The 13,938-nt window shown below is 38.6% G+C and overlaps 1 protein-coding gene across 5 annotated transcripts in view; it reads right to left on the reverse strand.

Moving 5' to 3' along the window:
- The window catches only part of KLHL8 (kelch like family member 8), an 86,328-nt gene that overhangs the window by 9,449 nt on the left and 62,941 nt on the right, over positions 1-13,938 (reverse strand). For all 5 annotated transcript variants that reach the window (XM_053666361.1, XM_053666358.1, XM_037132419.2 and 2 more), the window contains exons 5-6: positions 6,537-6,680; positions 4,811-4,922 (exon numbers count right to left, since the gene is read on the reverse strand). In XM_053666361.1, the coding sequence (XP_053522336.1) occupies positions 4,811-4,922; positions 6,537-6,680 (256 nt within the window). The remainder of the gene's footprint in view (positions 1-4,810; positions 4,923-6,536; positions 6,681-13,938) is intronic.

A 13,938-nucleotide genomic window follows, 5' to 3' on the forward strand; every position in this document is an offset into this window, starting at 1 on the left:
TGTTGGTGGGAATGCAGACTGTTGAGCCACTGTGGAAAACAATATGGAATTTCCTCAGAAAACTAAAAATGGAACTGCCTTTTGACCCAGTAATTCCACTGCTGGGATTATACCCTAAGAATCCTGAAACACCAATTCAAAAGAACCTACACACCCCAACGTTCATAGCAGCACAATTTACAGTGGACAAGTGGTTGAAGCAACTAAGTGCCCATCAGTAAATGAGTGGATCAAAAAACTATGGCACATTTACTCAGTGGAATACTATACAGCAGAAAGAAGAAGGAACTCCTACCCTTTGTGACGGCATGGATGGATCTGGAAAGCATTATGCTAAGCGAAATAAGCCAGGCAGTGCAAGACAAATACCATATGATCTCACCAATAAGTGGAACCTAATCAATAAAACAAACAAGCAAGCAAAATAAAACCAAAGACACTGAAATAAAGAACAAACCGACAGTATCCAGAGAGGAGGGTGAAGAAGATAATGGAGGGAAAACGGGGAAGGGTCCTCAAGGAACATGTATAAAGATCACATGGACAAAGCCAATGGGCTGTAGAATCAAGAGTGGGAGGTGGAAATGGGTGGGGTGAGTGGAGTGGTGGGGAGGAAATGGAGATAACTGTACTTGAACAACAAGTGGTGGGGAGGAAATGGAGATAACTGTACTTGAACAATAAAAAATTATTTTAAATTTTAAAAATAATAATATATTGTGGTCATAAAACCTGCTGGTGTGTGAACACATGTGTGTACTCTAGAACACAAGGGTGCTGTATCATGGCAGAAGTAAGTGTGCCTAATAATTTCCCTCCCCACGCACCAAAGCACAAGAGCACATGACATTGGCTAGTTCCTATTCCTCAAAAGTCTTCTCTTGATTTTCATGACATTGCATGTTGGAGTTCCCTCCTACATCTCTGGCTGGTGCTTTTCAACTTCCTCTATCAGTGCCTTCTTTTCTACTCCTTCATTAAATTATGAAGTTTCCTAAGGCCTCTTATCACCCTATCATTTCTCGCTGTAGGCAATTCATCTTCAATGGATTTATGGTAACTCTTAATATCCAGACATATATCCAACTTCTACCTCCAATCTCTCTTGCTGGCTCTTCAGCCTTCACTACAGTGTGACATGAAACTCACTGTCTACTTCCCCATGACAGGCAGAATTCTAAGATGCTCCACCAGGATATTCACTCTCCAGTTTTTGCTTATGATATGCTCCCATTATATGGCAAAGGAGAGATTACATGAGTGTCTACTCTAATCATATATACCCTATAAAAGCAGAGAGGTTTATCCAGCTGGTAGCAGAAGAAAAGTCAGAAACTTAAAGAATGAGGTGGATTCTGCATGCCACTGCTTGACAATAGAGGAGAACACTTGGCAAAAACCTGAGAGTAGTCTCTAGGAGCTGAGAGAAGTTGCTGGCCCAACAGCCAGTACAAATGAGAAACTCCACCCTACAAGGATAAGGAACAGAATCCTATCAATAACCTACAGGACCTTGGAAGAAGCTTCTTCCCCAGAGCCTCCAGATAAGAGCTCAGCCCAGTCTACACCTTAATTTTGGCTGTGTAAGTCCCTAAGTGGAAAATCTAGTCATACCTATTGGACGTCTGACCTATGGAACAGTGAGCTAAAACATGAATGTTGCTTTAAGATGCTAAGTTTGTGGTGATTGGTTGCACAGCAATAAAATAATAACAGACCCATCACAAGACAAAAATTTTATTCTGTTCCTGTCTTGTTTTGTGTAATGCAAAAGAGTCACATCACTATCCATATCCAGATGCTTAAACCAAGAACTGAAGGATCATCCTTGCCTCTGCCTTATTTTTCTTTCTACCTCCCATACCTAATTATCTTGTTGATAATACACTTCTGAACTATTTCTCAAATATGCCCTCTTTTCTCTATTCCACTCTCTATTATTTTAGTCCAAGTCACCATTATTTCTTGACTGAAATATGACAACAATCCTTTTGGTCTCCCAGACTGTTTTCATGATAGTCCTTCTCAAATCCCTTCTCCATTTCATATGCAGAGAATCTTAGAAATGACAAGCATGATTATATCATCCCTACACTATTTAAATGTACATGTGTGTATGTGTATTTCAAAGCCCACTGGATAAAAAAAATCTGGGCAAATATGAAAGGCCCTCCTTCTGCTGTGGCTAATCTGATTTTCAAGGATTCTTCATTTTTTTCTGCATCCCCCCCCCCCGCCAACGCCATTCTTCCACCCACTACTACTTAACTAGGCTAAATTATTCTATCCCTTCAGATCTTAGGTTAAATGGGACTTCATGAAGATCTTTTCCACCCTCCAGCACTCTTTACTTGTGAGTGTTAGCCCACCCTGTGCTAACATTACTACTGACATGTAGTCAGTCATGTCTTTATTTGTATTTTCTGTTCTAGAATGTAAGCTCTATAGAAGCAGGGATTTGGGCTGTCTTATTATTGTATTTTCAGCCCTTGGTATATCTTGCAATGGTCACTTAACCAGTCTTTGTTGAATAAATAAATCAACCCCTAGAGATGCTCTGTTAGGATGAGGGGTTTCACTAAAACCACAGGTTAAATGAACACCAGTGTCCATTTTAGTGGAAAGATGAAAAAGAAGGGAGTAAAGAAAACCAGTTATTTTACATGTGAATATGATCTTGGAATGCATACTGAATGATTTCGGGGAATACAAATTGGTAAACAAATAATGACAAAATAATTGTAGTTCTGTTATTTCTTTATATAGTTGAGTAGCTACTGTGAAGTGCTCAGGGCATATTTTAAAAGATTAACGAAATTCAACTGCTATTTGCTAGATAATTTTCAGTTCTTGGCTAAAAACAGCTTAGCATAATAAAGAGGCAAGAAGATAAAGATTAAAAATGTACTTCAGGGTTTTCTCTCTCATTTTAATTCATGCACTACAATTTAAACTATTTGTAGTTACCATGTAGCATAAATCAAACCCTAATGAAGTATTAAAATGTCACTTGTACATAAATGGGAGGTAATAGCATATTTTAAGATCAGTTCATTTTTTTGTCTATTTCTCCCATCCCAGCCCCCCCTGCCCTGTCTCCCCACCTCCCTGCCATCCCCCCCCCCAGTCCTCATCCCTGTGTCTTTCATACTTGTTCCTCATAATCCCTCCCCATTATTCCCCTTAAATTCCCTTCCCTCTCCCCTCTGGTCACTGCCCACTTGTTCTCTATTTCAGTGCCTTTGTTTTTATTCTGTTTGCTTGTTTGTTTTATTCTTTAGCTTCCTGTCAAAGGTGAGATCGTATGGTATTTGTCCTTCAATGCCTGGCCTATTTCACTCAGCATAACTACCCTTTGCAACAACATGGATGGAACTGGAAAGCATTTTACAAAGCTACCCTTAAGCAGTATTTTGGATATTTATTCAGATAGCCCTTTTTCTTTCTGTTACTACATTTTCGCTCTGAAACAGAGGCAGAATTATTGTAGCTGGGTTTATGGAAATTATTAAGGTCAGTCTTTGAAATCCTCTCCCTATTTGCTGAATTTTAAATTTAAAAAATGAGAAGAACAGGTAAGTCAATCTCCCACTTGGTGCAAAAAATGTTATCTCTCTGACATATATTATTCCAGTCATTGGGAGGTATTATAGTGTGCTGTATTATTATTATATTGAACTATAAATATTTATTCCTTCTGTCTAAGGCGCCACACATCTCTTAAAATATCTAGATACTCTCTTAACTGCTTACGTCTCCCGACCAAAACTCTTCAGCAATTTTTTATATGACACGGTGTTCAGATCTCTTACCTACTAGTCTGTGCTTCCGTGCAGCCCACATTTATAACCATGTTTGGGGACGCCTATAGACCATAACTATTTTCAAATTATAAACATGTACTAACAGATTGTATTCATTATAAAACATCCACTTAAAATAAATTTAAAAGGATGCAATTAAAAATGTGCAGAGTCTCATATTTTATTCCTGCTCCCCAACTGATACTGCATATCGGCACTTTGAGACCAGAGCTAGTGATACAGATGGATCAGTGTAAAGAACAGAGCAACTGCAATCTCCTCTGATTGAAAGGCTTCAATTCCTTTAATGTAGGCAACTATATTATATTTGCTATTTTCCTCTCTCTCTCTCTTTTTTTAAATGCCGTACAAGTACTTTTTCCATATGAAACATAATCATAGACCTGACATCCCACCTATGTTGTTTGTGCTGGTATAAATGATTTTTTAAAATTATGTAAAGGAGGTTTTAATCTATAACTCTAATTTTAATATTTTTAGGTTTTACCTCTAGTTCTAGATTACACCTTTGGTCTACTACATCTCTGAATCCTGATTTTGCCACATATCTACAAATTTGGTATTTAACTCATTTTGAAAATTCTGAACAGGCTAGTCAACATTTACTAAGTCACATTACTAGATACCTTCCTCTCATTTAAACTGATCCATTTATTGACATGTATTTCAATTTATTATAGATGAAGATTTTAAATATTAATACACATAATGATAAAAAGCAATTAATAGAAATAGTGGGATATTTTCTTATCATGTTAGAATACATATACCTTAGTCCTAAAGCCATTATCTTATTAGGGAAACATTTTTAATTCTCAAGAAAATGAAAAGAAGTTATAATAAAGCATCCCACTGGATGCTTTAACAAAACGTATTTAAGAAGATAGTCAAAGGTTCTAAAAATGTAAAAAGTAAAAAAGTATCCCGTTCAAAGGAAGCTCTATTTTCTACCAAAAAGATAAAAATAAATGTCCATGCTGATCTACCTCTTTGTGTTCATTGATGCCTTCATCATCCATTTATTAGTGAGAGGATCAAACATCTCCATGCTACCTAAATGTTCATTTCCATCATGTCCACCTACTGCATACACTTTACCTGTCAAATAAAAAAGTATTTTGATTTGATTCCACAAAAACCTAGTTATTTACAATCAATATACAAGGTCTTTCCAGAAAAAGTCCAGCCATTGTTAATAAGAACAGTTCCAACTACACTGGTGTGAACTGGCAGCCGAAGAGAATGGACTGAAATGCACATACGTGAACGACAACTTTACTGTACTTATCAGTGGGGGTGGTAGATGCCATTGAGTGAGCATGTGTACTGTGTGATCATCTCATTCAAAATGGCTAAGCAAGTAGAGCAACAAAACTATATCAAATTTCGTGTTAAGCCTAAACATTCCTCCAAGGAAACTATTCAGATGTTTCAGAAGGCCACAGTTATGGGCAACTGGTGACTGGCAGCTTCATCATGACAACATGCCTGCTCATGCATCAGGTCTCCTGCAGTTTTTTTGTGAAACGTCATCTCACTCAGGTGACTCAGCCCCCTACAGCCCAGATTTGGCACCCTGCGAAATCACCTTTGAAAGGGAAGAGATTTCAGACCATTGATGAGATCTGGGAAAATACAATGGGGCAGCTGATGGAAACTGGGAGAACTGTGTGAGGTCACAAGGTGCCTACTTTGAAGTGGACTGAGGCATCACCATCCTATATACCATGTTCTTGTGTCTTGATCTTCTCTCAATGTCTCTATTTTTCATATGAAATGGCTAGATACCTTCTGGACAGATCTTGTATAACTAAAACAGCATAATAATTTTCAACAAGTTTTCTTCTGGCCAACATTATGATCAATGTCACTTATGTAGTCAGGTGAAAATAAATGTATGCTTCTACTTAATAAAATGCCTGGAATGTGCTGTTCTACATGGAGTTATTTAAATGCTCAAAGACTATCCCTCTCTTAGGTTTCCCAACATTTTTATTATTTAGTAGATAAAATCAGTAAACAATGCTTTCATAGAATATTTAGTAAAATAAAAAAATTCCCTTATGTAACATAAAGAAAATATAAAACTTAATACAATACAATCAAACTTTTTCTAAATGAAATAAATAAAATACACAAACAAACTGGAAAGGTATATATCAAAATGTTAAGTGTGACAATCTGGATGTTTGGGTTACAGATAATTTTTACTTTGATTAAAGTGTTTTATTTCCCCAAAAAAGCATTTATGTGTTTATAATCAGCATAAAAGTGATTTTTAAAAAGTCTAATAATTTTTCCATGTTTTCTGCAATTAATCATTTTCAGTAACCAGTAAAAAAAAAACCCATTTCAATAATAATTAGATGGGTATAGAAAAAAGCTAATATGTATTTATTACTTAGGTAATAAATTTATGTATTTATTACTTAGGTTCAATAAATATTTAGGTTGATTCTTTTATAAATATAGTTTATTTTAACTCCCTTTTCCCTGATATTCATCTTCTGAAAAGCAACTACATGCAAGAGACTGCACACTGAGCATCAATGGGCATAAAGCAAGTAAATAATCATCACCCAAATATTTTATTAATATACTGAAACATATTTTATCATTTAGCAATTTTCTTATAGAAAGCATTCTCAAAGTTCAAATATTTTAAACGAGCATTGTGATTATGTGATGAGATTTATACAGTACTGATCCCACCTTCCACAGAGATGACACCCACATGTCGCCTTCGACTATTCATTTCTGGTCCGAAGAACCAACTGTTTTTGTTGATAGAATAGCACTCAATACTGCGAAAAGGGTCACCAGATCCACCTCGACCACCCACACAAAACAGCACACCTAAAGGTAAAGCCACAAACAGAGGTCAAAATCAAAGTTGCCAAATTTTACAAAAATTAATATGGAAAAGTGTTCAGGAAATTAAAATTTTTATTAATGGTAAAAAAATGAGTTATTTGGGTAGCATTCAGTGTTACTACATTATTAGAAATATCTCTTTTCTGTATTTTCTCATTTGGTTTTTCTCAAAGAATGGGACACATTAACTACCCCTGCTTGCTAACATCCCATTACAATACAGTTTGATCCTCACCTGCTAGGCAAAATTGCTCTAAGGTCATCAATAAGAACCAATGAACTCTTTTTTAAAAAATACATTTTATAGATTATGCATTACAGTTGTCCTATTTCCCTCACTTCATTCTCCTCCACCCTGCACACCCCTCCCTCACCATCCCCCCTTTAGTTTATGTCCACATGTCTCAAGTTCTTTAGATTCTATATTTCCCATACTATTCTTGCCCTCCCCCCTATTTTCTACCTACCGTCTATGCTACTTATTTTTTGTACCTTCTCCCCCCTTCTCCTTCTCCCATTCCCCTGTTGCTAACCCTCCATGTGATCTTCATTTCTATGGTTCCACTCCTGATCTAGCTGTCCTCTTAGTTTGCTTTCATTTTAGGTGTGGTTGTTAGTAACTGTGAGTTTGCTGTCCTTTCACTGTTCATATTTTTTATCTTCTTTTTCTTAGATAAGTCCCTTTAACATTTCATATAATAAGGGCTTGGTGATGATGACCTCCTTGAATTTGATCTTATCTGAGAAGCACTTTATCTGTCCTTCCATTCTAAATGAAAGTTTTGCTGGATAGAGCAATCTTGGTTGTAGGTCTTTGGATTTCATGAGTTGGAATACCTCTTTCCAGCCCCTTCTTGCCTGTAAGGTCTCTTTTGAGAAATCTGCTGACAGTCTGATGGGGACTCCTTTATAGGTGACTGTCCCCTCAGCTCTTGCTGCTTCTAGGATTCTCTCCTTCATTTTAATCTTGGCTAATGTAATGATGATGTGCCTTGGTGTGTTCCTACTTGGGTCCAACTTCCTTGGGACTCTGTGAGCTTCCTGGATTTCCCGGAAGTCTATTTCCTTTGCCAGATTGGGGAAATTCTCCTTTATTATTGGTTCAAATAAGTTTTCCACTAGTGGCTCTTCCTCTTCCCCTTCTGGTACTCCTATAATTTGGATGTTGGAGCATTTAAAGATGTCCTGGAGGTCCCTCAGCCTCTCCTCATGTTTTTGAATTCTTGTTTCTTCATACTTTTCTGTTTGGTCATTTTTTTTTCTTCCTTCTGGCCCACTCCATTGATTTGAGTCCCAGTTTCCTTTCCATCACTATTGGTTCCCTGTGCATTTCCCTTCATTTCAATTAGTTTAGCCTTCATATGTTCCTCTAATTTGTGACTAAAATCAACCAGTTCTGTGAGCATCCTGATCACCAGTGTTTTGAACTGTGCATCTGATAGGTTGGCTATTTCTTGGTTGCCTAGAGTTATTGGCTCTGGGGCTTTGAGTTCTTCTTGAACCATCATGTTTTGGTCTGTTCTCACCTGTTATGAATGAGGGGCAGAGCCCTAGGTGTTCACCAGGGCGGGGCTACTCAGTTGCTGGGTTGTGATGCTGTGTGTGGGGGCGGGGTCAGAGAGGGGCAATGGTGGTCCCTTCTGCTGCTTCCCGTAAGCCGCTGGGGCCTGTGCAATCTGTCTCACTGCTTGCTCCTTTGCCTGGTTTATCTGCACATGAATGTGTGACCGTGGTTAGCCTAACAACTTGCGGCCTCACTGGGTCCGCCTGTTGCCACCCCACGCCTGGGCTGCGTGAGCACCTGGGTCGGTTCAGCAGATCTTTCCCGCCCAACCCCGCTCTGCCCCTGGCTCCGCTCCTCTGACCGGTCTGGCTAAACAGTTCATTGTTGTCGGAAGTGACTTCCGTATAGTTCAATTTTCTGTGTTTTGTTTGCATTTTTGTTACTAAAACTTTGTTGTCTTTAAACTTGGTTGTGCGAGGAGGCACAATGTTTCCACCTACACCTCCATCTTGGCCCAAGAACCAATGAACTCCTAATCTCATACTAAACACCACTGCAACATTTGATCACTGTTTTTTGAGAAATTTCCTTAACTCTCTTGGCTTCCCTAATGTCAGTCTCCTTTTGTGTCTGATCATTTCTCTTTTTCCTGTTTTTCATCGTTCATCCTAGGCCTACTTCTCATATACTTCCTGCTCACACAGAAACATTTTTATTCCTCTACTTTAAGTCCCATCTGTATCATAGTGACTTCCAATTTATATTTGTAAGCCACATTTCCACTTGATGTCCCACAGGCACCCAAACCCAACATGTTCAAAAGGATCTCCCTTCCTCACCTGCCTAAACCACCTCTCCCTTCCCTGAGGCGCCCTCCTCGTACTTCACTGTTCGCACTGCCCCTGCCTCAGTGCAGGCCCTCATCAGCCAGTACCGACCACTGCAAAGTCCTTATCACTTAGTTGCCTTTTTGCTTTTGGACTGCCAACAGAGTGATCTATAAAGGTTCTTGCCACACCTTTTCATTACCTACATCAACAGTTCCTTAAAAGTGTGAGCAACACCACTAAATTATACATTTAAAAATGGCAACTTTAACATTAATACAAGCATACTTCAGAGGTACTGTGGGTCCAGGTCCAGACTACCCCAATAACGCCAATATCACAATACAGCCAGTCACAAGAATTCTTTGGTTTCCCAATGCATATAAAAGCTAAAATGGGGAAAGCCTATGTGTATTTTATCACAATTAACAAGAAACCAAAGTTTCAGTGTGCTTCAGAATCACCCTTATGGCATAAAACACTGATTGTGGGGCCTGACAGCCAAAGTTCCCGATTCGGTAAGTCTGCTGTAGGTTCAAGACTGTATTTCTAACAAGTTCCCAAGTGAATGCCGATGCCACCGGTCCAGGCACCACCATTTCCTTCACACTGTGAGAACCCCTGCCATACAAGACGAAGCCTCAGCACGGCATAAAGGCCCTGCAGTTTCTAACCTGATTTCCCCCCCTTTCTCTTAAAACTTCAAGCTCTTGCAACATGGGTCTACTTAGCACTCATCCTTGATGTTCTGATAGGAACTTTTTGGCAACTTTTACTTAATACACTATTTTAAAATGATCTATATTATGCTGATATTTGTCACCAGACGCTAAGCTAGGTTAAGAGTGTGTGTTAAAGTATTTATGCACTAATAAGAACCACCATAGTCCCTGGCATGTTTTAGGCATTCGATAAATGTAAAATAAACAGAATACCCCTTTTTCCCTAATTGGCACCGAGAAAAACATCTATTTATTATTAAAACCAAGGCTGAGGTTTACTTTTTTATAAAACCTTCTCTGACCCTTGCAAGGTGAAAATGACCACTCTTTTATTTGTGCTTCCCACTACACGTTATGATTAAATAAAAGTATTTGTAATACTTTATGGCATTTATTTACTGACATGTCTATTTCCCTAGATCAGACTACAAGTTCTCTCAAAACAAGGAGGGCTATTTGTGTTTGCATTTCTAATGCTAACTAGAACCCAGCATGTGGTAGGCACTTAATAAATGTTTGCTGAATGACTGAATAAATGAATGATCAGAACTGCTTGTGCTGTCTTTTCTAACTAATTCAATATTTTATGTCAGAGAAATTTAAAGTTGGAAGAGACTTTAAAAATCACGAAGTCAAAATTGTTTATAAGTAAATTAAGGCCATCAGAGATTAAGAAATCTGCTCAAAATACAGATGTTTAATAGCACTGCTGGAATTATAATCCCAGAATGTAACTATAATCATTGATGAGATTTTCTTTAAATGTAAATCAGTATTTTAGCTACCTAGGTCACCTAAGAACATGACATGGGAGAAAAGAAAACTGAAAATAAAGCAAAAAGATCAGGATGCAGATCCTCTCTCTGTGGGTCCTTGACCACACTTTCACCCTCTCTGATTCTTAGCCTCATCCATAAAATGGAATAATGCCAAATATCTCATAATGAGGATCAAATCCTTCACTAACGCCTACTTCATTAAGTCCCTGCAATCATGTAAGGGATCATATGTATGAGGGTCGGCCTATGTTGTTTGGCAGTTAAACCTAGACTGCCAAGATGTTGTTTGAGTTCAAACCTAAATTTGAAGAATTTCATTAAATACCTTGACATCCTGAAACAGGATTCACAACTAAAATAAATCCATACTTTAAAATCATTTAATTATAAAGTAAAATAATTTAATTTATAAAGTAATTATAAAGTAGAACCAGCCTATAAAAAAAGAAAAGAAATCAGCAGTCCTTTTCTGTTAAAATTATTTAGAATGACTATATACTTCATAGCAGGTCTATGACATTCAAACTTTCTTTACACTACATAGATAAAATCCCACTATATATAATGAAATATTGCCTTCTGTTGTCATTTTAGGCTATTCCATTGGTATCTTTGATAATAACTATATTAGATAGCAGCAAATTTAGAGGAAGTTTCTGGTCAGAGTACTGACACCTGAGTTCTTGGGCCTCATCTGTTTTTTCCTCTCCCTCATACATTTTTTGTTTATAAAGAGTAACATTAGAGACTTCCGCCAAGATGGAGGCATAGGTGGATGTGCCATGCCTTCTCACACAACCAAGTTTAGGGACAACTAAATATTAGCAACACAAAACACAGCCAGAACACGGAAAATTGAACTTTTCGGAAGTCCGTTAACAACAAATTCTGCACCCTGACAGGTAAGGGGCGAAACCAGTGGCTGGTGGAGCGGGATTGCACAGGAGGACTCGGTCAGACGGGCTCAGGCGCGGAATCCAGACGCAGGGTTGGACCTAGTGAGCGACCGAGCGAGTGACCAGGCGAGGGACCACGGGGGAGACAGTGGGGGAGCGGTGCTGCGTGTTGACTGTGGTCGCCTATTTGTGCGCCGGCGGACAGGCGAGGGAGTGGGCGGTTGGACCGGGGCTCGGCGGGTCCCCTCGGCAAGTGGCAGTGGAGGGCGCCGCCATTTCCCTGCTCTGACCACGCCCCCATATACAGCGTCACAACCCAGCAACCTGGGAGTCCAAGGCGCCGCTTCTCACACTTAAAGGGCTCGAACAGACCAAAAATGTCGCAAATTCTCAAAATCCCTGAGCCCATAGACCTAAGCGATGAAGAAATAGCAAAACTCTCAGACGCACAGTTTAAAACACTGGTCATCAGGATCCTCACAGAACTGGTTGATTATAGCCACAAATTAGAGAAACATATGAAGGCGAAACTAATTGAAATGAACGGAATTGCACAGGAAACCAATAGCGATGAAAAGGAAACTGGGACTCAAATCAATGGAGTGGACCAGAAGAAAGCAAATAATGGCCAAACAGAAAAGAGTCAAGAAGCAAGAATTCAAAAAAATGAGGAGAGTCTTAGGAACCTCCAGGACATCTTTAAACGCTCCAATATCCGAATTATAGGGGTACCAGAAAGGGGAAAGGAACAGCCACCAGTGGAAAACTTATTTGCACAAATAATAAAGGAAAATTTCCCCAATTTGGCAAAGGAAATAGACTTCCAGGAAATCTAGGAAGCTCAGAGAGTACCAAAAAAGTTGGACCCAAGAAGGAACACACCAAGGCACATCATAATTACATTAGCCAAAATTAAAATGGAGAGAATCCTAGAAGCAGCAAGAGATAAGGGGACAGTCACCTACAAAGGAGTCCCCATCAGACTGTCAGCAGATTTCTCCAAAGAGACCTTACAGGCAAGAAGGGGCTGGAAAGAGGTATTCCAAGTCATGAAATCCAAAGACCTACAACCAAGATTGCTCTATCCAGCAAAGCTTTCATTTAGAATGAAAGGACAGATAAGGTGCTTCTCAGATAAGATCAAATTCAAGGAGTTCATCATCACCAAGCCCTTATTATATGAAATGTTAAAGGGACTTATCTAAGAAAAAGAAGTTAAAGTAACATGAACAGTGAAAGGACAACAAACTCACAGTTATTAACAACCACACCTAAAAGGAAATCAAACTAAAAGGACAGCTAGATCAGGAGTGGAGACATAGAAATGAAGATCTCAAGGAGGGTTAGCAACAGGGGAGTGGGAGGAGGAGATGGGGGGAGAAGGTACAGAAAATAAGTAGCATAGACAGTAGATAGAAAATAGATGGGGGGGCAAGAATAGCATGGGAAATATAGAATCTAAAGGACTGGAGACACATGGTCATAAACTAAAGGGGGGTAATGGTGGGGATGGGGGGGTAGGGTGGAGGGGAATGAAGGGGGGAATAGAACAACTGTAACAGCATAATCAATTAAAAAAATAAAAATTAAAAAAAAAGAGTAACATTAAGTGAACATGAACTTGGGAAAAGATAAAATTTGAAAATTGTGCAAATAAAGGTGAAACTGCATACCTCTTCAAAAATAAGAGTGTTAGATTCTAAGAGTTTAATATGGTCTGTTAGACAATGTTACATTTAGTACCTTCCTTTTGATTTGATAAGATGCAAGAAAACAAGTTATTTAAGAATGTACTATGTGTCAAGCTCCATGCTTAGCACTTTAGATACAAAACTAAATAAGGTACTTACCTGTCTTTGTAGAGCTCAAAATATACTACATAAATGAATTTCAATGCAATATTGTAAAATAAAAAAAAATGCAAAAGTGTTGTAAAAGTACAAATGATGGGAACTAATTCGGCCTGAAGAATTAGAAAGAATTCAAATAAGAGATATTTTAGCAGGCTCTTCAGAGTGTATAAGATTTGTAATGGCTTTTTTAATTTTTATTTTTACTTATTTTTTTCTTTTTTATTGAATTTATTGGGGTGACATTGGTTAATAAAATTATGTTAAGTTTCAGCTGTACAATTCTATGTCATCTCCCCAGCGTATTATGTAATGGCTTTTTAAAAAACTGGCATATTGGTAAAACTACCTGAAAAATGTACAGTAAGAACTCACAGATGATGTCAGAGGAATGGCAGTGTGAGAAATCCCCTTGGCCTCTCCCCTGAAAATTTCAACAATTTGAACAGCTATAACTCACCAAAAGATTCCCTGCTAAAAATACAGGCCTGCCTGAGAGATCCACACATTGAAGCATCTAAAAGTGGACAACTGGGAACAAACAAGAGATAAGCAGGGAGAAGGGCTGAGCCACAGACGCAGCCCTGCGGCCAGAAGCTTAAGGTGGGGCTCAGCCCGGAGAAAGGAGGAAGCTGGCTGTGAAAGGCAATCCCTTCAACCAA

Source organism: Artibeus jamaicensis, unplaced genomic scaffold (genome assembly GCF_021234435.1).
Source record: "Artibeus jamaicensis isolate MK-2021 breed Jamaican fruit bat unplaced genomic scaffold, CSHL_Jam_final contig_452, whole genome shotgun sequence".
In the NCBI taxonomy this organism is placed as follows: Eukaryota; Metazoa; Chordata; class Mammalia; order Chiroptera; family Phyllostomidae; genus Artibeus; species Artibeus jamaicensis.